At 45.6% G+C, this 20568-nt stretch overlaps 1 protein-coding gene across 2 annotated transcripts in view; it reads left to right on the forward strand.

Annotated features, from left to right (window-relative positions):
* LOC140898530 (sodium/glucose cotransporter 1-like) overlaps positions 1-20568 on the forward strand; it is a 69302-nt gene that overhangs the window by 33176 nt on the left and 15558 nt on the right. For both annotated transcript variants that reach the window (XM_073312433.1, XM_073312432.1), the window contains exons 6-12: positions 4706-4811; positions 5029-5109; positions 6090-6310; positions 7259-7394; positions 8201-8308; positions 12042-12192; positions 12831-12999. In XM_073312433.1, coding sequence (XP_073168534.1) covers positions 4706-4811; positions 5029-5109; positions 6090-6310; positions 7259-7394; positions 8201-8308; positions 12042-12192; positions 12831-12999 — 972 coding nt within the window. The remainder of the gene's footprint in view (positions 1-4705; positions 4812-5028; positions 5110-6089; positions 6311-7258; positions 7395-8200; positions 8309-12041; positions 12193-12830; positions 13000-20568) is intronic.

Here is a 20568-nt window from a genome sequence, read left to right on the forward strand (position 1 = left end):
AATCGGGCATGGTATTGTTAGCACATAGATCTAGGGTTCCAAGCATCCCTTATGTATGAAACTGTTAGCTTTATTTTGCAAAGCTTTATGGGACTTACATTAAAAGAAGACAATAAAGAATTGCAAGTAGGTAGATTTTTATATTGCTTATAGATAAGGCTAAGGTTTTGTCATGGATATTTTTAGTAAAAGTCAGGGACAGGTCACCAGCAATAAACAAAAATTCACAGCAGCCCGTGACCTGTCCCTGACTTTCACCAAAAACATCCCTGACAAAAAGGGGTCAGCGGGTTCAACACCCACCGCTGCTGGGGCTCCCACGTCCCCCACCGCTGCAGTGGGCAGGAGCTCCAGGGTCCCCCTGCCCGTGGGACTGGGCTGCTGCAGGGTCCCCTTGCCCCTGGTCTTCCAGCTGCCCAGACGGCAGGCAGTGGGGAGTCCCTGCAGCTGTCCAGTTATGGCGGGCGGCAGGGACTCTCTGCAGCTGACCAGCCAGGGCATGTGGGCATCTGCAGGGTCCACCAGCCCCCTGCCATGACTGGACAGCTGCAGGGTCCCTCCACCAGGGTAGGGGTTGGGAGCTGGGGGGGAGGGGGGGAGGGGCTGGCTGGGAACTCCAGCCCTGGGGCAGAAAGTGCACGGAGGTCAATGGAAGTCATGGAAATCAATGGAAGTTCTCTGACCTCCGTGACATAATCGTAGCCTTACTTATAGAGTGAAAATATGGTTGAGTGTGACCTAGTTTCATAATCTATTTTAAGGTTGTTTTTATGCCTGTGATTCTCTAATGAAGTTGTTACTGAAATGAAAAGAAAGGGCTTATACAATGGAAATGTATGAGGAGACGATTCACCTTGCAGGAGCATAATCACAATGTGATATTAACATATGATTGGACAATGTATAAGACATTCCAAACCACAAAGGACAAAATGAAATGATTGGTTAAAAACATGTTGTTAAGCAGGTTAAAACTGAAATGTAGGGTATAATGGAATATGACATTTGTCTTTGATTGGGTAGGCTGGGGTTACTGCGGCAGGCAGAGGACCTTAAAAGTGCCTACAGAGTGGTTGAAGAACAGCTCACCACAGCAAATCAAGGCACTCTGGTTGGTCCTAATAAGTGTAGACTGGAACAAGAGGGTCCACAAGAATAGCTTTGGGTATTTAAGAGGGCAAATCTGGTTTTTGGGGTTACCCCTCTGCATCTCCTTATCTGAGCCTGCCTGAAGAGGGTGACTGGGAAGGTTATTACCTGGAATGTGATGGCTCATGGTTACACAACTTTTGGGAAAGTCCTAAGTGAGCGTTGTTTGTGGCAGCTGGTAGAAGTAAGAAAAAGTAGGGACAGAAAACAGGTTCTCTGGGAGGAAGGTTAATATCAGAGCTGCTACCTGATACCACCAGAAGACCTGGAGGAGCAGGGTCTTGTCAGGGAAAAAGCTGAGATGAGGAGGAAAGTTCAGATGAGGAGGGAAATACACCTAATGTCCCTTGACCAATATAGAAGCATTAATCTTTGTAGATGAGCATATTGGAATATGAACACAGGTGATTTCATCATTCTGCTTGCTAAGAGGGTTAAAATAGCGGGCAGGGTTGTATCATCTTAATCAGGGAGATTTTAATTAATGTGTTACAAATGGCTGTTGATAAAAATGCTTAGAATGCTCTCCCCAAAGACTATAGATTAGGGAGAATGTTGTTTAACAACACTGTGAATATTCTCCATCCAGGACTAACTGGAATAACACCCGTAGCTGATATTAATCAGTCTCTGGGAGAGCATCCCATGAACTACCATGAGTGGTTATCCTCTGTATGGGAATGAAATAGGGTGGTTCATAACTGGCAGACCAACACCCCCTATGCAAAGCTTTTAATTAGTAATTCTGTTTTGGGAATTAAGAATATGGGGGAGTTGGTAGCTTCCAAGGGGGGCTGGCTTTTGATGAAGTTCTCAGTTTAATGATCAAAGCACATCAGGGCATTGTGGCTGCCAAGGCTGAAGCTGAAATAAAGTATAAGGTCACAGTGACGCCCAGTGCAGTTCATATTTGTATCTCCACAGTATCTTGTATCGTGGGTGCCTGTTTTACATGCTGGTTCTTCATTTACATCACTTGTACATGTGATTGTTGGGGTTTTGCTCAATGTGCAACATTCTATGTTCCATGGTTTCTCTACTGCAGAAGTTCCCTTCCTTTTGGGGGCAGAGTTCCTCCCCTGTGTGATGCACCAGTGATGGGCTCCCCTTTTTCCATGTTTCCTTGCAGAATTGCTACCGTCTCTCCTTTTTCTTGCCCATTTTCTGCCTCTTTTCTCTTTTGTTTCTGTTCTGTGTATTTTTTGTCCTCCCCTCCCCCATCTTGTTTTGTGGCTCCCTGGGAAACTCCGTGCTGTCAGGGTTGACTCCATGGGGCTCCCATAACCAAGATGAGTTCTGCAGAAGCAGAGTAGAGACGCTTAAGTCAGTTGGCTGCTGCATGAGCCTACAGCTCTGTGCGAGCTGTTGCCATGGTAGCTTTCAGGGAGCTGAAAACCATTAGTGCTTCTTCCATCGCTGTCACCAGTGGAGCTGTACCCATGGTAGAGCGGGGGGGGGCAGTTTTAAGAAAATCATCTAGTGTAGGCAAGGCACTGGTGACCAGTAACTGATTACATTAAGACTAGGTGTCTGGGGAAACAAGTACCTGGATGCTCCCCCGTAATCTGAAGGAATTTAAAACCCAAGTCTGTGAATGCAGTGCAAGTGTTCCTTGGAATTCTTTAGATGTAATGGAAGTTGTAAAAGGACACTCATGTCATTAATAGTTTTGCCTAGTGGTTCTTGAATGATGTGTGCCTAGCTCTAGAGTGAGTTTTTTGCATGGAGAAGGTTTAGTACATTCAGAGATATAACGTTTTAATGGTATCCATAACAAGGAAACATTAGCAGTAAATAATGTAACTGGGAGGTAGAAGAGGTGAACTTGGAAGGCGATTCAGTAAATCCAAGGAGTTTACATATTGCTCAGGATGTTAAATAATTAACTACGTTTTAAACCTCAAACTTTGGGGCATAAGATGATCAGCTGTGAGGGTCAGGAATGAATCATCTCCCATACAGAGCAGCACGGGCTCATAGTTAGCCTGTGGGATTACGCTTTCTGAATTCCTGCATCTTAACCCAGCCCCAGCCTCCATGGCCACAGATGGTGAAAGCAGGGATGGAATTCGTTGGTGGGACCAGGCATACGTTTCACACCCTGTGTGGTGCACAGTTCAGCTTCACAATGCCTCTGCATGTGGCTGGTGGTGGGAGCAAGTCTGGAGGATCTGCAGCTGCACAGGTCTCCTCCTTGCCCGGAAGGCAGAAGGGGTGAAGGGGCGGGGTGTTGAGGTGGTGACAGTCTCAAGGTGGAGTTTCCTCAGTGGCCTGGGGGAGAGGTTTTCTTCCTCCAGCATCTGCCCAGCTACTCAGGCTGAGTGCTGTGGAATGGATTTGCCTCTTTATATTTTTGCTTTAGTTTTCTTGTCTGTAAAATGCGGAGGATGATACTCAGTTTCCTGGCTGACTGGGGAGTCATGAGGATATGTTACTTACTGATTGTAAAGGGCTTGAAAGGTAAAATGTGCTAAGTAGTGTTATGTACAGCATGGCACAATTAGCCAGAGGCATGACTTTTATATTACCCCTCTCCTTGTGGCAGAATACCTGACTAGATGCGCTCCCTATGTTCCTTGAATAAATGTTTGCCCTAAAGCCTAGTAGAGCTGAGGACTAAATATCCCTCTTACGCCTTGTCTGCCCTGGGATTTTAGGGTGAGGTTTTCAAAAGCTCCTAAGTGATTTAGGAGCACAAATTCAGTGAGATGACTTTTAATGGCATATATGCTCCTAAGGCATGTAGGCACTGTGGAAAATCCCCACCCCCAGACACTCCCCCCTTTGCAGTGGTGCAGCATGCTGCACTGTTGCAAACCCCTAATAGAGATAGAAATTACACTGATGAGGCATGAATTGGTTACCCTGATTTCAAATTATCTCTACTTTAGGGGGTTTCCTTGGTGCAAATGTGTTGGTAACTAAAATCCCAGGCCGTATTCACGAAGTTGAAAATCCATGTCATTACAAGAGCTAATTGTTTCTCTAGCTGGCCTGTTGAATGCTAATTACTTTGACAGATATTCATGGAATTTGTGTAAAATAAGGTGTCATCTTTGATTTCTGTTTGTCCTCAACTAGGCAGACCAGTCATACCAAGCATCTGTGTTGCACTGGAAAGGTGAGCCTGGAAGAATGGCATTGAGCAAAGACCTAAATAAAGACAAAAGAGTTTTTAAATAAAACTCTTCCTGGATATAATGCAAAGGTTATCAAAAGACTTGGATGGTCTGGGATTTAAGAACTTTGTGGAACTGTTTCCCTATACATAAATTCACAGGCCTGGAGAGGTGGGTAGCCAGATTTGGCTAGGAAGGATCACTGACAGATTTCTGGAAACCATTGTAAAAACTGCAGAAACAAAGACGTGAACTTCAAAAATCCACTGGCAGTTAAAATAAAGCAGATCTGGGTGACCAAGGAGACAGGACTAGTCTTTATTTTGCATGTGCTTTTATTCTTTTGTGCAGTGCTTGGGGGAGTGGGGGGGAAAGAGATGCTATCAGTAGAGATGAGTCTTAAGCATTCCCTAAACTGTCATCTTTCCTTTTATTAGGCAGACATGTTCTCTGGAGCTATATTTATCCAAATGGCCATGGGGCTAAACCTTTATTTGGCCATAATCATACTGCTGGGTGTTACTGGTCTTTACACTATCACAGGTGAGTTTGTGGAACAGATTGATAAATTAAAAACAAGTTAAAAGGGGATCCAGAAAGATGAAAATGGAAGTGGGGAGTAAGAGGGTAAAAATGAGAGCACGAAAGGGGAGAGGGGTGTGTGTGTGAGTGAGAGAGAGAAGGAAACAAAGAGAGGTGATTCCCACTAAGGCATTAGCACAGGGGCTCTCATATTTTTCTGGCTTTTCTTTGCCTTTAGGTGGCCTTGCTGCCGTGATTTACACAGACACCTTACAGACCATCATCATGCTGGTGGGATCCTTTATTCTCACAGGATTTGGTAAGTAAATCTGATGAACGAGAGCTGGAATGATCAGCTGCAGCCCCCGGTGTCCTGTGGAAATGAATCCAGCACTGTGGAGTCCTGACAGGTTAACAGCTGAGGCGGTCCAATTGCTTCATGTATTAGCTGGGGGAAAGGGGAAGGCTGCATTGCTAAGCCCTCCTGTCATCCCGACCATTGCACCTTCAACACATCCAGGAATGCATAATATTAAAGTAGGACCAAGATTCTGAGTCTGTGGTCCATGGACCTCTGTTGCTAACTGGGGAGCTGGTTGGTCATATGGTATGGCTGCACCTTGATTCCAGCTGCTAAATTGCATGACGAAAGCTCAAATACATTAAATATTTATGCAGGTTCTGTAGTTACCATAAGGATGGCATAGAGTGGCAGAGGAGGTGGGCCGCGTGATTGTGAATAGGAGGCTGGGTGTCCACAAGATCACAAAGATACTAAAATGCAGTCCACCTGTGACACAGAACCCTAGTATTTAGGGATCAACCTACAAAATTAATCAAGAGGAGGTAGTAAAGGCAGGGAGCCCTGTGAGGCTGTAATTTCCTCTCCCTTACCTTGTAGCTTCTTACTGCTTGGTCTTCCTCTTTGGAAGCTTTTCACTGAAATGAAGTTGTCCCCCTGCTTCACAATAAACATTTCAGATTGACTTCATCTGGTGGACTCTGTCTCTGGTCGTTACCTGGGTCAGGCAGCCTGGAGATATTATACCTACATTATACTTTCTGGCAAGGTGTAAGCAGGCATCTGAGGCATGGGAAGGACAGTGGAGTATAAAGGAATCTTTAGAAGGAAAGCCACTGTGGTTCCTTGCTTTTGAGACTGTTCATAGCACATACTTTGATGTCTTCTGACAGTGTTGATCTCTGTTGGGCAGATTTGTCACACGGATAGCATGGAGTTTTCTCCTGGGGCTCTTCCACTCCATCAGGAATTTCAAGCATCTTTACATTGTTTTTCAGCATTTGCCAAAGTAGGAGGATATGAGGCCTTTAAGGAGAAATATATGAAAGCAATTCCAGGAAACACCTCATATGGAAATATTAACATTGATCCAAAATGCTACACCCCTCGGGAAGATTCTTTCCACATCTTCCGAGACCCAATCACTGGAGACCTGCCATGGCCGGGGCTTACCTTTGGCTTGAGCATCCTCGCTTTGTGGTACTGGTGCACAGATCAGGTAGTGTAAAGGCAACAATTGGAATTTCAGAGCATTCTAAAATCTGCAGTGTAGTTGGACTGATCTCTCTCCCACCCCACCCCCCATGCCTTTATCTCCTTAAGGGAAGGTGATTTTTCTCTATAGCTTTTAAATGCTGAGCCCTTTCTATGTTAAGTCAATGGGGTGTGTGTGTGTTCCTTTACTACCCTTTTGATGTCAGGCTGAGCATATGTTCTGTGTGTTGCTTTTCTCCCTTTCTTGTGATCTAGTTTTCAAATGTGCGCATCTTAGTAGGACATCAATATAAATATAATGACCTTTATCAATCCTGGTATAGACCTGGCTTTCCATCCAGCTGTACTAGGTGTATCTTGTATGTGTGCTGCTGCAATCTCCTTGCATAAACAATGCTGGGCAGATGGTCTGTGTATGTCAGTCCCTCCGTGCTAGGCTGGGGGACTGTCCATCTGTTTCCTTTCCTTTTCTTCTCCTTAGGTCAATGGTCCTTCCAGTCTCCAAAAATGATCAAAGTGGTATGTTTCAGAAGGAAAATGTACTACTGTAATGTTGCAGTATTGCATACCATGTATGAGTTGGGGGGAATTCTTCCAGCCCCCAGCTGGTGATCAGATTGAAAGTCCTTATAATTTGTATCCTAGCTAGTGTAACTGTGTCTGCTGTTCTTATTCATTTAAATGTCTAATCCTTTTGAAACTTCCTAAGCTTCTTGGTTCAATAATATCCTGTGGCAGGGAGTCTCACAGGTTAAACATACCCTGGACAAAAGTGTTTTCTTTTATCCATTTAGGTTTGTTCTAAGACCTTCAAGTGCTCTTTTGTTTTTGTAATTATGGGAAAGGGCAAATTGGAACACAGTTTAAAGAGTCTCATTTGTGCCTTGGTGTGCCCGGCATCGTATGTGGGTGACAAAGCTGGAGTAATTCACATCTACTGTCTCATTGACAGGTTATTGTTCAACGATGCCTCTCAGCCAAGAACATGTCCCATGTGAAGGCCGGCTGTGTCATGTGTGGGTACCTGAAGCTGCTGCCCATGTTTGTGATGGTGATGCCTGGGATGATCAGTCGAATTCTGTACACAGGTAAGACCTAGTACTGTAGCCTCCTTATTCTCTTCTCACTCCTCTTCCAGCCCCACTCAGTTTTCTCTTCACTGTTTCCCCCTCCCCCACTCCTTCAGCCCCTCTCCTCACCCAAAACACATGCACACACCAGCTGCTCCCACAAAATAAGAAGCTATTGCTCTTTCTCCATCCCCTGCTCAGGGCTCCACTGTCCCTGGTGCAGAACAGGTGTCGCTGAGTCTCTCTCTCTCCTGCCCTCTTCGTTGGTAGCATTCCTGCTCTACCTGAGTGGGTGGGAAACACTCCTGTCTGTGAGTGACGTTTCGCTGGCGCAGAGGGAGTTGTGCCTGGATCCCACAGAGGAGTGTTCCCAGATCACGGAAATGCCTGTGAGTTGCAGGCTGCCAGAGCTCAGTGTGAGCGCAGGACCAGTTGTTTTTTCCCCTCTCCGATGAGCTGTGTGTACAACAACAAAGGAGAGCAGGTGACTCGGAGCAGGAGAGGGCCTTTCAGAGCACACGCTAACTTTGCCCTGGCCCCTGAGCCCCGATTTTGCAGTCCTCGCATGATTCAGTCCCGACCTCCTGTGCAGTTCTGCAAATGCAGTTTTGGTGGCTTGACCTCAGCACCATCATCACCGTTCTCCGGCTAGGAAAGAGGTGATGCAGGAATGGAATTCCTTCCCACAGCTGCGGAGTCAAGGGTGAGATCAGGCAAATAAATCCAGTGGTTTAGCATGGAGATGGGTTTGGGAACTTCTCTTGATTTATGGGTAACTTGCTGCTATGACTCCAGCTAACCCTGTCTTGTTATCTTTTTCTCAGATATGGTGGCTTGTGTCGTGCCTTCAATATGTGAGAACTACTGTGGCACCAAAGTTGGCTGTTCAAACATTGCTTATCCAAAAATGGTGGTGGACCTTATGCCGAATGGTAAGATAGTGTTTTTGTGGGAAAGACATGGATGACGGATTAATAGAAGCTGGATGTCGTGGGGGAGAGATGTCCCAGAGCTGGAATTCGGCTACCAGAACTAGGGACCTGCATTCTCATTTAGTCTGATTTGACATCATTAATGTACTGCAGCACTTTCTTGAGTTATCAGGGCTCAGCTATCGTAGGCCCTAGATCATTCCAGTATACACAGTATATTCCTATACATGCTGTCATAAATATAAAGGGAAGGGTAACCACCTTTCTGTTTACAGTGCTATAAAATCCCTCCTGGCCAGAGGCAAAACCCTTTCACTTGTAAAGGGTTAAGAAGCTAAGGTAACCTAGCTGGCACCTGACCCAAAATGACCAATGAGGAGACAAGATACTTTCAAATCTGGAGGGGGGGAACAAAGAGTTAGTCTGTCTGTGCGATGCTTTTGCCGGGAACAGATCGGGAATGCAGACTTACAACTCCTGTTAAGTTAATAAGTAATCTAGCTAGAAATGCGTTAGATTTCCTTTTGTTTAATGGCTGGTTAAAATAACCTCTGCTGAATGGAGTGTATATTCCTGTTTTTGTGTCTCTTTGTAACTTAAGGTTTTGCCTAGAGGGATTCTCTGTGTTTTGAATCTGATTACCCTGTAAAGTATTTACCATCCTGATTTTACAGAGGTGATTCTTTTGCCTTTTCTCTAATTAAAATTCTTCTTTTAAGAACCTGATTGATTTTTTTATTGTTCTTAAGATCCAAGGGTTTGGGTCTGTGTTCACCTGTACAAATTGGTGAGGATTCTTATCAAGCCTTCCCTAGGAAAGGGGGTGTAGAGCTTGGGAGGATATTTTGGGGGAAGACGTCTCCAAATTGGCTCTTTCCCTGTTCTTTGTTTAACACGCTTGGTGGTGGCAGCAAAGGGTTCAAGGACAAGGCAAAGTTTGTACCTTGGGGAAGTTTTTAACTTAAGCTGGTAAAAATAAGCTTAGGGGGGTCTTTCATGCAAGTTCCCACATCTGTACCCTAGAGTTCAGAGTGGGGAAAGAACCTTGACATGGTGGCAGAGCGGTGGGATCATTTTGAGATAATTTTGAACCAGAAGCACAGCAGGATTTTAAAAGGTTTTGTAAAAGGTGATTGCAGCTGTAGAATCTGTCTCTATGCCTGCTGCTCTGTCCCCAAGGCAGAACAAAAGGATTTTTGTGTAGGCTGAGAACAGCTATCAGGGGGCAAAAAAGGTATCCGGTTACAGCACAGGAAAATTTTACAAGCCAGTTTTTTGTTTGTTTGTTTATTTATTTGTTTTTCTTTCTAACTCTTGGGTGTAAAGTTAGTTAAAAACAGAGAGGTTAGGATGACAGACTGCACTGTTCAACAGAAGTTGGAATTAACCAGATTTGAAGCTGAGGAAGAACAAAAGAAACATGAAAGACGGGTAGAACTCAGAAAGATGGAAATGGAGGGAAAAGAAAAAGAAATGGAGGCTGCCCACAGGAGTGGATAAGGCTTATACTTCATTTAAGTATAAGCCTTCATGTTATGCCCATGGTTTCCAAATGGACCACTAAGAAGGGATGGGTTTGTGCAGACTTAGGCCACAGCCAGGAGGGCTGCTTCTCAGCTGTCTGCATTAGGAAAAGCTACTTGAGGGAGGCTGCTTGTGCAGAACTCAGCCTGAGGTCTGTTTCCCTCACTTCTCACTGGCAAGAGTCTCTCACTTGGAAAAGTAGCATCATTCCTGGAAGAGGAGCTGGGAGAGCCAAGCCGCATACACATGGGGCCTCTGCTTTACCTGGCCTATGAGTTTGGCAGATTTTAGAAGGGTACAGCAGGGAAGGTTTGAGAACTCAGTGCATGCTGAGAAGACTGCCCCTCTCTGGGAAGAGACTGCTAGACAGTGATGCTGGCAGGTTTGGCCTCAGACCACTAAGGAGAAGAGTTACAAGAGACATGAGCTGAAGAAGTAGCCAGCTAGACCCAGGGATGTGAGCACAGAAGGCAAAGGGAAAGATGGCCAAGGAAACATGAGAGTAGGAAGGCCTGTACAGAGAAGGGACAGATAGTTGCCCTGACAAAAGATAGCACCTGGAGTTAAACACAGTAAAAGGCAGCAGGGCTTTGTGGAGGGTGGAGGATGTGTAATGCCAAGGTGAAAAGCTTGGCTTCCAATGAGATCCAAAGCCTAGACCTATCAACTGAAGCAGCAGCTGCCACCCATCAGCAACTCAGTGGGGACCTGCCATTTCTCTCAGATAAGAGAAATGATCATCCATTGCATCCGAGCCTCATTTGTGTTAAGGAAAAGTTAGCACATGTGACTCCATTTTGGTTTGGGGCCCACCTTTGTTTAAATGCCAGCACATCATACACCAGGAGGAGTGATCCTTAGATACTGAATCCCTGTGAAAATCCTCCTCCTTGTCTCCAGCCTGCCTTGACTCCCAGTATCTGTTTTTTGTTAGTCTCTAACTCCCTGTCTCTTGGCCTTGATGTGAGGCCTCCCATTCTGATAATAAAAGTTACTGATGCATGGTTTTAGGACCATGCTGTGTAATTTAACATACTGGTATAGCACGAGGAATGCACCAAGCAGGGATAGGTGGTAGATAAGACAAGGGTTTGTTTATTGGCTAAGGTTTCCGATGCCCAAGGGCAACATGCTTTGCTAAAAAGTGTATAACCTTTGTATAATCTGTATTCAGGGTCCCCCCCCCCGGCTAGCAGGGGGGCACCACGCTCGAGCGTAATAAACTTAGTGTCTTTTGGGAACTCTGCAGTTGTGGACTTTGTTTCTGTGCCTCAGCCTAGATTCGAACTGTGCGTGTCCTATCAGGTATAATTCGCAGCATTGGTGTGCATGTCCTATCGGGTATAATTCGCAGCATTGGTGTGCGTGTCCTATCAGGTGTAATTCGTAGCATTTGTGTGCGTGTCCTATGAGGTGTAATTCGTAGCATTTGTGTGCGTGTCCTACAAGGTATAATTCGCAGCAGTTGTATGCATGTCCTACCAGGTGTAATTCGTAACATTTGTGAGCTAGGGGCGAAAAGGTAGAGTGGTCACAAGGGGCCACTGACTTTAAGATATAAATTTAGAATAAATGTTTAAAGTTTACTCTGGCGTAACTACAAGCTGAGTTTGGATCAGGGACTGAGAATTGAGATAGCTGACATTTCCGTATTAGGTAGACCTATGATTATCAATGTCTGGGTTTCTTATCACTTCCCTTGTGTATGGATTGGTTTTGCTATGCCCCTTGTGGAGTCATCTCTTGCAAGTTGTATGTAATGCTGGTATCTTCCCTTGAGTATCATAATGCTGTTTGATCATGTACCCCTCTAGGGGTAATTCCTGGGCGGTGTTCTTTCTCTCCCACTGACCCAGAGTCCAATCAGGCAGTATAAATGACGATCATGTATGTTTCTGGGAGTGTCTCTGACCCCTGATGTTGTACACAAAGGACCCCATCTGAGTAAATACACACAGGCATTATCCATCTCCTAACAGCCCAGCCTGGGTATTATGTGGTATTGTAAATGTTGTGCTTCCTGACCTAGAAGGCATCATTCTGCTTATGTCCAGTAGGGTACCATGCAGTTGTTATAACCTGGGCATACTTCATTTATTAAGAGATAGCTGGGTTGGGGAGGTCAGATCATGCACTCAGAGATGTCATTGATGGAGCTTTCCCAGTGACTGACCCTCCCCAGCTCAGGTGGTGTCTCTCTGTGTTTCAGGTTTGCGAGGTCTGATGTTGTCAGTCATGCTGGCCTCTCTCATGAGCTCCCTGACTTCCATTTTTAATAGTGCTAGCACTCTGTTCACCATGGACATCTACACCAAAATACGATCCCGGGCATCTGAGAGAGAGCTCATGCTGGCTGGAAGGTAAGTGTTACTGCGCCCTTTCCCAGCATTAGGAACCTAACAAAACTGTACCCTTCAAAGTTCACTTTTAAGTGCCTTGATGAACAACCTTTCACTGAATGCATGTGGTGCAGCAGTGACCTCTTGTGGCCTGACAGCTTAATCCCATGTGTGCCTTTCTGGGTATTCTGTGAGGTAGTTTCCAGGCCATGTTTCTTATTTAGGGATTAATCTGAGGTGTCTATTCCCTACAGATATTCCAGGGGATCTGTTTAAATTTCATTCCAAGATGCCAGTTACACAAAGCTACAACATCAGTAATATTCACTAGCTATGCTGCTGATTTCTCTTTTATTCATCTCTCTCTGCTGTTTTATTGATTGCTGTGTTTATTTGTGACTTATTGATTTATTGTTTTGAGAGCAGAGTTCTCATTTTGAGTTGACTGAGAGCTGATGGATCGGGTGAGATTTCATTGCTGCTTGCTCTTTTTCCCCAGTGCTGATGGCTGATTACTGTTATTTTTGCTCATGTTTTAATGCTAGTTGAATAACCCAATGAATTGTTAAATTGTTGATTTGGTTCATTGTGATTTCTGTATTTCTGATTGATGTTTATAAATAAGTGGCTAACAGTTTTTTTATTGGTTGTATTTGCAGGTTATTTATCTTAGCTTTAATTGGTATCAGCATTGCTTGGATTCCTGTGGTGCAGTCAGCTCAAAGTGGGCAGCTTTTTGATTATATACAGTCGATCACCAGCTATCTGGGGCCACCCATTGCTGCTGTCTTCCTGCTTGCTATCTTCTGTAAGAGGGTCAATGAGGAGGTGAGTACAGGCTAGGAGAAGAGCTCTGTGTGCAAAAGTTCACAAAAGACATTCATCTGTGCATTGGGACAACTGCCCTTTCTTAGTTTCAATGCATCTGATTCTCAATTTCTTTGGCTATTCCTGCTACAGCCTAGTGCCTGAGGTTCCAAAGCCGAATGCTTGAGGGGCTCTTAGCTCAGTTGAGGAATCCTCATACTCTCCTTCCACCACATATATGTAAATATGCATGGACTTTGTTGGACTTTATTGGCTCCTAGACAGCTGTGAAGCTGGAACCACCTACTGTTTCACTGTGACTTTTGCTGAAGGGATGATTTCTGGGAAACACTGCTTTAATGCAACCTTATAGGTTCTCTGTGGGTTCTGTAGGCTTCAACAAGGAAGGGGGAAAGTCCTATGATTAAGCTGCTGGACTGGAACTTATGAGATCTGGGTTCTGGTCCCAGCTGTGCCACAGACTCCCTGTGAGAACATAGGCAGGTCACTGATGGCTTGAATTTCAGAGGTGTTGATCACTGAAAACAACTCCCTCAGAAGTCTGTGGGAACTGTGTGCTCAGCACCTCTGAAAATCACTCCAATAATAGCCCAGTAGCTCCATTTCCCCACTTGTAATACTGAGGATAATACTTCCCTGTGGACCCTATGGGGATAAATTCATTAATGTTTGTGAGGTTCACAGATGCAATTGTGAGGAAAGCCAACAGATAAATAATTTAACACTGTTTCCAGGTGGGGTTGGAGCTTTCTAGTTACTTTGACTCCTTTCTAACACTTCTCTTTCTCTGGACATTGGTGTATATACTACTAGTGCTTAGATACTTCGTAAGCAGGGATGTTCCATTTCCAGTCACTGCTTGGTTGAACCTCATGGTTTAATGGATCAGATCCTGAGGTCCTTATTCAGGGAAGTCTTCCATTGACTTCTGTTGGAATTTTGCCTGAGTAAGAGTGGATTAAGAACTATTAAGACTCTCTCAGCATTTGGTCAAAGGCGCAGTCCTAATTAGAATAAATACTGGGAACAAATAAAAGTCAAAGAGATTTGAAGCACTGCCTGGATCATAGACCAATTTTTATTTAGTATCCAAGATTAGACTTTTCTGAAAAGTTCTTATTTTTATGATAAACTGAGGTTCTCATCTTGTCTTATTCCAATACCTTTTTGTGATTTTTTTTCTGACCATTTAATAATAAATTTGTTCTAACTAGAAAATTTCCAGCAGGGTTTATAATTCCATACCACTGTCATTAGTCGTGTGGTTTTTAGCATATGGACCAAATTTACTGCTGATGTAAGCGGGTGCAACTGCACTAAAGTCAATAGGGCTGCACCTGTTTACTTCAGAAGTGAATCTGGCTCTGTATATTTTGTTTATATTTATGATATTCAAAATAGAGAGCGACAGACAGAGTAAACAGATAGATAAGGAAAGACAGTGCTCTGACGGTTCAAAGGTTTTGGTTCAGATAATGCTAGCTGCTCATCTGACATTCTCCAGACTTCAAAAACAGCTTGAATGTGAGCTGTGTTGTAGGGGCAGGAGATTTTACTTTCTTCATAGTTATTAAAGTCAGAAAGGACCTTCTATGATCATATAGTCTGCATAACACAGGCCAAAAAACATCACCCAAGAACTGGGGCAGGCATACTCATGAATCTTATTGGCATATGTCAAGATAGGAGAAGATGGTTATTTATTTGTATTGTAATGGTTGTTCTTCAAGATGTGGGTGTACATATATTACACTGAGGTGTGCACATGCCCAGTGCACCAAAGCTGGAGAACTTTCCTAGGAGTACCCACAGGGGCAGCTCTGCCCCAGTCCCCCCTCAATTTCTTCACACTGGATATCAAGGGTAGAAACTTTGATGTAGAGAGGACAGAAGGTAGGTCATGCAATATGCATTTCCCTCCTCCCATCTTGAAGAACAAGTTACAATACAGGTAAGTAACTATATTTTCTTCTTCAAATGGTTGTAGACATGTATTCCACTCATGTGACTCACAAGCTGTACTCATAGAAGGTTGAACTTGGAATATACTTAAAGAATGGTTGCAGGACTGCCCTCATGAAGTTTCATCTGACCTAGATGCAGTGGTAATTGCATAACGCTTGGTAAAAGTATGTATAGAAGACCAGGTAGCAGCCTTGCAAATGTCCAATATTGAAACATCACTGATCAATGCTATTGACATCACTTGGGCCCTCGTCGAATGAACCCACAGTCGTTATGGAGGCATGGTCTCAGCTATTTCACATGCAGAAGGAATGCAAGAAGTTATCCATGGAAACTGTTTGCCCAGAAATCACCTGTCCCTTCATTAAAAGTGCATAGGAGATAAACAGAGTCCAGGTAGAATGCCAACCATTGCCTCGTATCCAACATCTGAAGGCACTGTTCATCTGTGTTGGACTGTGGTTTAGGAAAACATCAGTAAATAAAGTAAATAAAATTTGGTTAAGATTAAACTATGAAACCACGTTCTAGAAAATGTTTGGATGCGGCCATAAAGCTACTTTGTCACTGAAAAACTGTGTGTATTGGGGCTCTGCCATTAAGGTCTTCAGCTGCATACTCTTGTAGATCTCATAACTTCAGGGAAGGCTGTCTTTTCATGTAGGAGGGACAGAGATTTCAACTGACACCCATAAGGGCAGCCAGGACACTATGAAGGTCCCACAAGGGAACTGGCTTTTTACACAGGCAGGTGGAGATGAATGATTCCCATTTGAAATCTCACCACCATGGGGTTTTGAGAAAACTGACTTTACTTGGATGGGTGGATGAAATGCCAAAATTTCTGCCAAGTGAACCCTTAATGAGCTGAGGAAGAGACCAGGAGACTGAAAGTGTAATAGGTACTCCAAAGTGCCCTGAATACCAACCAGCATTGGCTGATTTCCCCGAGCAAGTGCCCAAACTGAAAAATGTTTACTAAGGCGACTTCTTTGGTTAAGTGGAGAGGGCTTCCTGCTGTTAAGCAACACCTGATGAACAGCTTCAGAACATCAGTCGTCCTCCTCATCTAGCATGTAGCATCCATGCTGTGAGATGTAAAATGCGAAGTGCTGTATGCAAAACTCGACCCTAGTGCTGAGTCTGTAGGTCGGGATGAAGAGATATGGAAGGCCAAATTGATAGACTGAGACGGTCGGAGAACCAACATTGCCTTGGCCAGGTTGGAGCGATGAGTCAGTTTGGCATGGTTCAATTTCAGCTTGAGAATGAACTGTGGGATTTTTGGGATCAGAGAGAAAGCATACATTAGAGCTGATCCATGATTGATATGGAAGGCATCAGTTAAGGAGCCTGGACCAAGATTTGCTCAAGAGCAAAATTAATGTCACTTCTGGTTGTGTCTTGTTGCAAACTGGTCAACAGTTGGGAATGCCCCATTCCACAAAGATGGACCTCAATACAAGACTTCAGAGACCACTCATGATTTTGGGAGAAATTCCTGCTGAGGTGATCTGCCAAGTGATTCTGAGCCCCAGGTAAGTGAGTGGCTGTGGGAATGATGCTCTCCCAGATGCAGAACTGCCAATGACTTTATTGCCTCCTGACACAGCAAATTGGAGTGAGCTCTACCCTGCTTGTTCTCGTAACATATTGCAGTGTTATTGTTAAACACATGAACCGCTGTACTACTGATGTGATCCCAGAAGGCTTGGCGGGCATTGTAAATGGCCTGAAGCTCAAAGACATTGATTTGTTCTGAGCACAAGCCCTGAATTTTCAACGCTCTTAGATGTGCTCTCCAACCTATTGGTGATGGCATTGGTGACTATAGTCCTGGTCAGTGGAGGACATGCAAAGGGAATATCCTGGCATACATGCTCAGAACTGCTGTAGGGAATCCAGGATCTCCAGAGGCACTCAGACAAGACTGTCCAACAGTCGACAACTTCACATTTGAAGAAGGCAAAAGCACAGTCTTGCATGCTGGTCTACAAAAGTGCATGCAGTTATATGATGCAGCCCCTCCAAGCCCTGCAGTAGTCCTGCTCAGTCTTATGAGACCTCTTCTTTGGAGGACCTGAGGAAGGAGAACAGTTTCTTTTTCTGTTAGGAGAAGCACTGGCTCTTAAGCTAGGAGCCACATTTCATGTCTGCTCTGAAAGAGAGCACAGAGCTATGTGGTTTGAAGAAGTCCCTAGTACTGAGGGCCTCATGGCCTACTTTGAGAGGTGTTGTAACAAGGGACCTGAAACCTGAGTCCTCCTCTTAAAGGACTTGCATATAGAATACCTTTCATTATTGTGCCCTTCTCCTAGGCACAACAAACACCATGGCTGAGGTTCACTGTTGGGGATAGCGACCCCATACAATGGACAACGTTTAAACCACAGTAAGAGCATCATCCAGTGCAACAAACTAGCTATCTTAACTATTTTAACTAAACCTAAGGGCATTACTAGACTACACAAGGTAAGTAACCGTTTTTTCTATCTCGTGACTCTTGTTCTTCGATATGTGTTGCTCATGTCCATTCCAATGGGGTGTGTGCGCACTGTGTGCACAATCATCGGAAGGTTTTATCCTGGTGGTACCTGTCGGGTCAGCTGTGGAACCCCTTGGAGTAGCACCTTCCTGGTGGTATATATAGCTCCTGCCGACCCCCTGCCTGCTCTGTTCCTTCTTCCTGAATACTCCAACAGAGGGGAGGCGGGTGGGATTTGGAATGGACACGAGCAACGCATCTCGAAGAACAACAGTTACGAGATGGTAAGTAACAGTTTTCTCTTCTTCAAGTGCTTGCTCATGTCCATTCCATTAGGTGACTCCCAAGCAGTTTCCACGGAGGAGGGGTCAGAGTTCACAGAGTTGCTGATTGCAGTACTGCTTTGATGAAGGCTGCATCATCCCTCGCCTGTTGAGTGATGGCGTAGTGCGATGTGAAGGTGTGGATGGAAGACCATGTTGCTGCCTTGCATATGTCCTGAATAGGGATTTGCACGAGGAATGTGACCGAAGAAGCCTGTGCTCTTGTGGAGTGCACTGTCAATGCCGGGGCTGGAATCTTAGCCAGGTTGAGGCACATTCTGATGCAGGACGTGATCCACGACTAAATGTGTTGAGATGAGATGGGAAGCCCTTTCATCCTTTCGGCGATTGCAATAAAGAGCTGTGGTGACTTACGAAATGGCTTTGTGCATTCAATGTAGAAGGCAGGGCACATCTGATGTCCAGAGAAGGGAGTGCTCGCTTTCTGTTGCTGGCATGAGGTTTAGGAAAGAATACTGGTGGAAATATGTCATAGTTTACATGAAAGTGTGAGACTACTTTTGGTAGGAACACTGGGTGACAGTGTAGCTACACCTTGTCTTTATGAAAAACCGTGTAGGGGGGGCTCAGAAGTCAGCGCTCTGAGCTTGGAGACCCTTCTGGCTGAGGTTATGGCCACCAGAAAAGCCACCTTCCAGGACAGGTAGGATAGAGGGCAGGTCACCATGGGCTCGAGGGGGGCCCTATAAGTCTTGAGAGAACCAGGTTGAGATCCCACTGGTGAATGGGCTGCTGCACCTGCAGATAAAGCCTGTCCAAGCCCTTGAGAAATCAACCAACCATTGGATTTCCGAAGACCAACCTACCCGCCACGCCTGGATGGAAGGCTGAGATGGCAGCCAGGTACACCTTAATAGATGATATCACCAACCCCTATTGCTTCAGGTACAGAAGGTAGACTAGCACAAGGGGAATAGGGGCTTGCTGCGGGGAGGCACCTTTCTGTAGGGACCAAATGGAGAAAGACTTCCATTTCACCAGGTACGTTGTGTGAGTGGAGGGTTTCCTGCTCCCCAACAGAACTTCCCTAAAAGGTCCGAACACTGCAGTTCAAGCGGGTTCAACCATGGAGTTTCCATGCCATGAGGTGGAGGGACTCCAGGCTGGGGTGCTGTAGTTGACTGTGGTTGTGTGTTATGAAGTCCAGGAGCATAGGAAGGGCTATTGGCCTGTCCACTGATAGCTTCAGCAACGTGGTGAACCAGTGCTGATGGGGCCATGCTGTTGCTATGAGGATCACCTAAGATCTGTCCTGCCGGACCTTGTGTATGAGAGGAAAGGGCGTGAAAGCATATAGCAGATGACCCGTCCATGGGAGACGAAAAGAGTCTGCTATGGAGCCATGGCTGTGGTTCTGAAAGGAGCAGAACAGCTGGCACTTTCTGTTGCTCTGCATCACAAACAGGTCCACATGGGGATAGCCCCACCTCTGGAAGATGGAAAGGGCAATGTCCGCTCTTGAGTGACCACTCATGAGTGTTGAACGAGTGGCTGAGGTGGTCCGCTAGTTCATTCTGTGCTCCCGGCAGATACGAGGCCTGTAGCTGGGTGGAGTGTGCGATGCAGAAGTTCCACAGTCGGAGAGCTTCCTGGCACAGGGGAGAGGAGCGAGCACCACCCTGTTTGTTTATATAGAACATTGCTGTGGTGTTGTCCGTCATCACTGAGACACACTTGTCCTGAAGATGGGCCTGGAACGTCTGGCAAGCCAGACAAGCCGCTCTCAGCTCCCTGACGTTGATATGCAGCGATAGTTCTGGTTGTGACCACAGGCCTTGAGTTCTGATACTGCCCAGGTGTGCTCCCCAGCCCATCTCTAATGTGTCCGTGACCAGCAACAGTGAGGGCTGAGGCTTGGTGAAGGGCACTCCCACACAGACAATCTGAGGTTGTAGCCACCAGCTGAGGGACTCGAGAATTGGGGGTAGGAGGGTCACCAGTCTGTCCAGAGGATCCCGGCTCGGTCTGTATACCTTCACCAACCAAGCCTAGAAGGGGCGAAGGCACAATCTGGCGTGTTGTACTACATACGTGCAGGCCACCATATGCCCCAGAAGCTTCATGCGGTTTCTGGCCGTAGTTGCTGGAAACCGGCGGAGGCTCTTGATGCCCCCGATGCTTTGGAATTGGGACTCGGGCAGGGAAGCCCTGGCTTGAGGTGAGTCCAGGGGAGCCCCAATAAATTCTATTTTTTGGGTTGAGGTTAGGGTAGACTTGGGCATGTTCAGAATGAGCCTCAGCGTGCTGAAAGTGGCCTGTGCTAATGCCATGTGGTCTTGCACTCGAGAATCGCCCTTGATGAGCCTGTCATCCAGGTATGGGAAGACCTGTACCTGGCATTTGCAGAGAGAGACTGCCACAACTGCCATGCACTTTGTGAACATGCAAGGGGCTGTTGAAAGCCTGAATGGGAGTACAATGGACTGGTAATGTCGGCCGCTCACTACAAATCTCAAGAATCATCTGTGCACCAGAATAATCGATATATGGAAGTATGCATCCTCCAGGTCAAGGGTGGCGTACCAGTCCCCTGAATCCAAGGAAGGAATGATGGTGGCCAGAGAGACCATACGAAACTTCAGCTTTCTTATAAATATGTTGAGGTTTCACAGATCTGGCATAGGGCTGAGCCCACCTTTGGCCATGGGGATGAGGAAATATCAAGAGTATATCCCCTGCCCCTGAACTCCTGAGAAACCTCCTCTATCACCCCTAGAGCAAGGAGTGTTTGCACCTCCTGTAGAAGGAGTTGCTCATGAGAAGGGTCCCTAAGAG

This window comes from Lepidochelys kempii, chromosome 15 (genome assembly GCF_965140265.1).
Source record: "Lepidochelys kempii isolate rLepKem1 chromosome 15, rLepKem1.hap2, whole genome shotgun sequence".
NCBI lineage: Eukaryota > Metazoa > Chordata > Testudines > Cheloniidae > Lepidochelys > Lepidochelys kempii.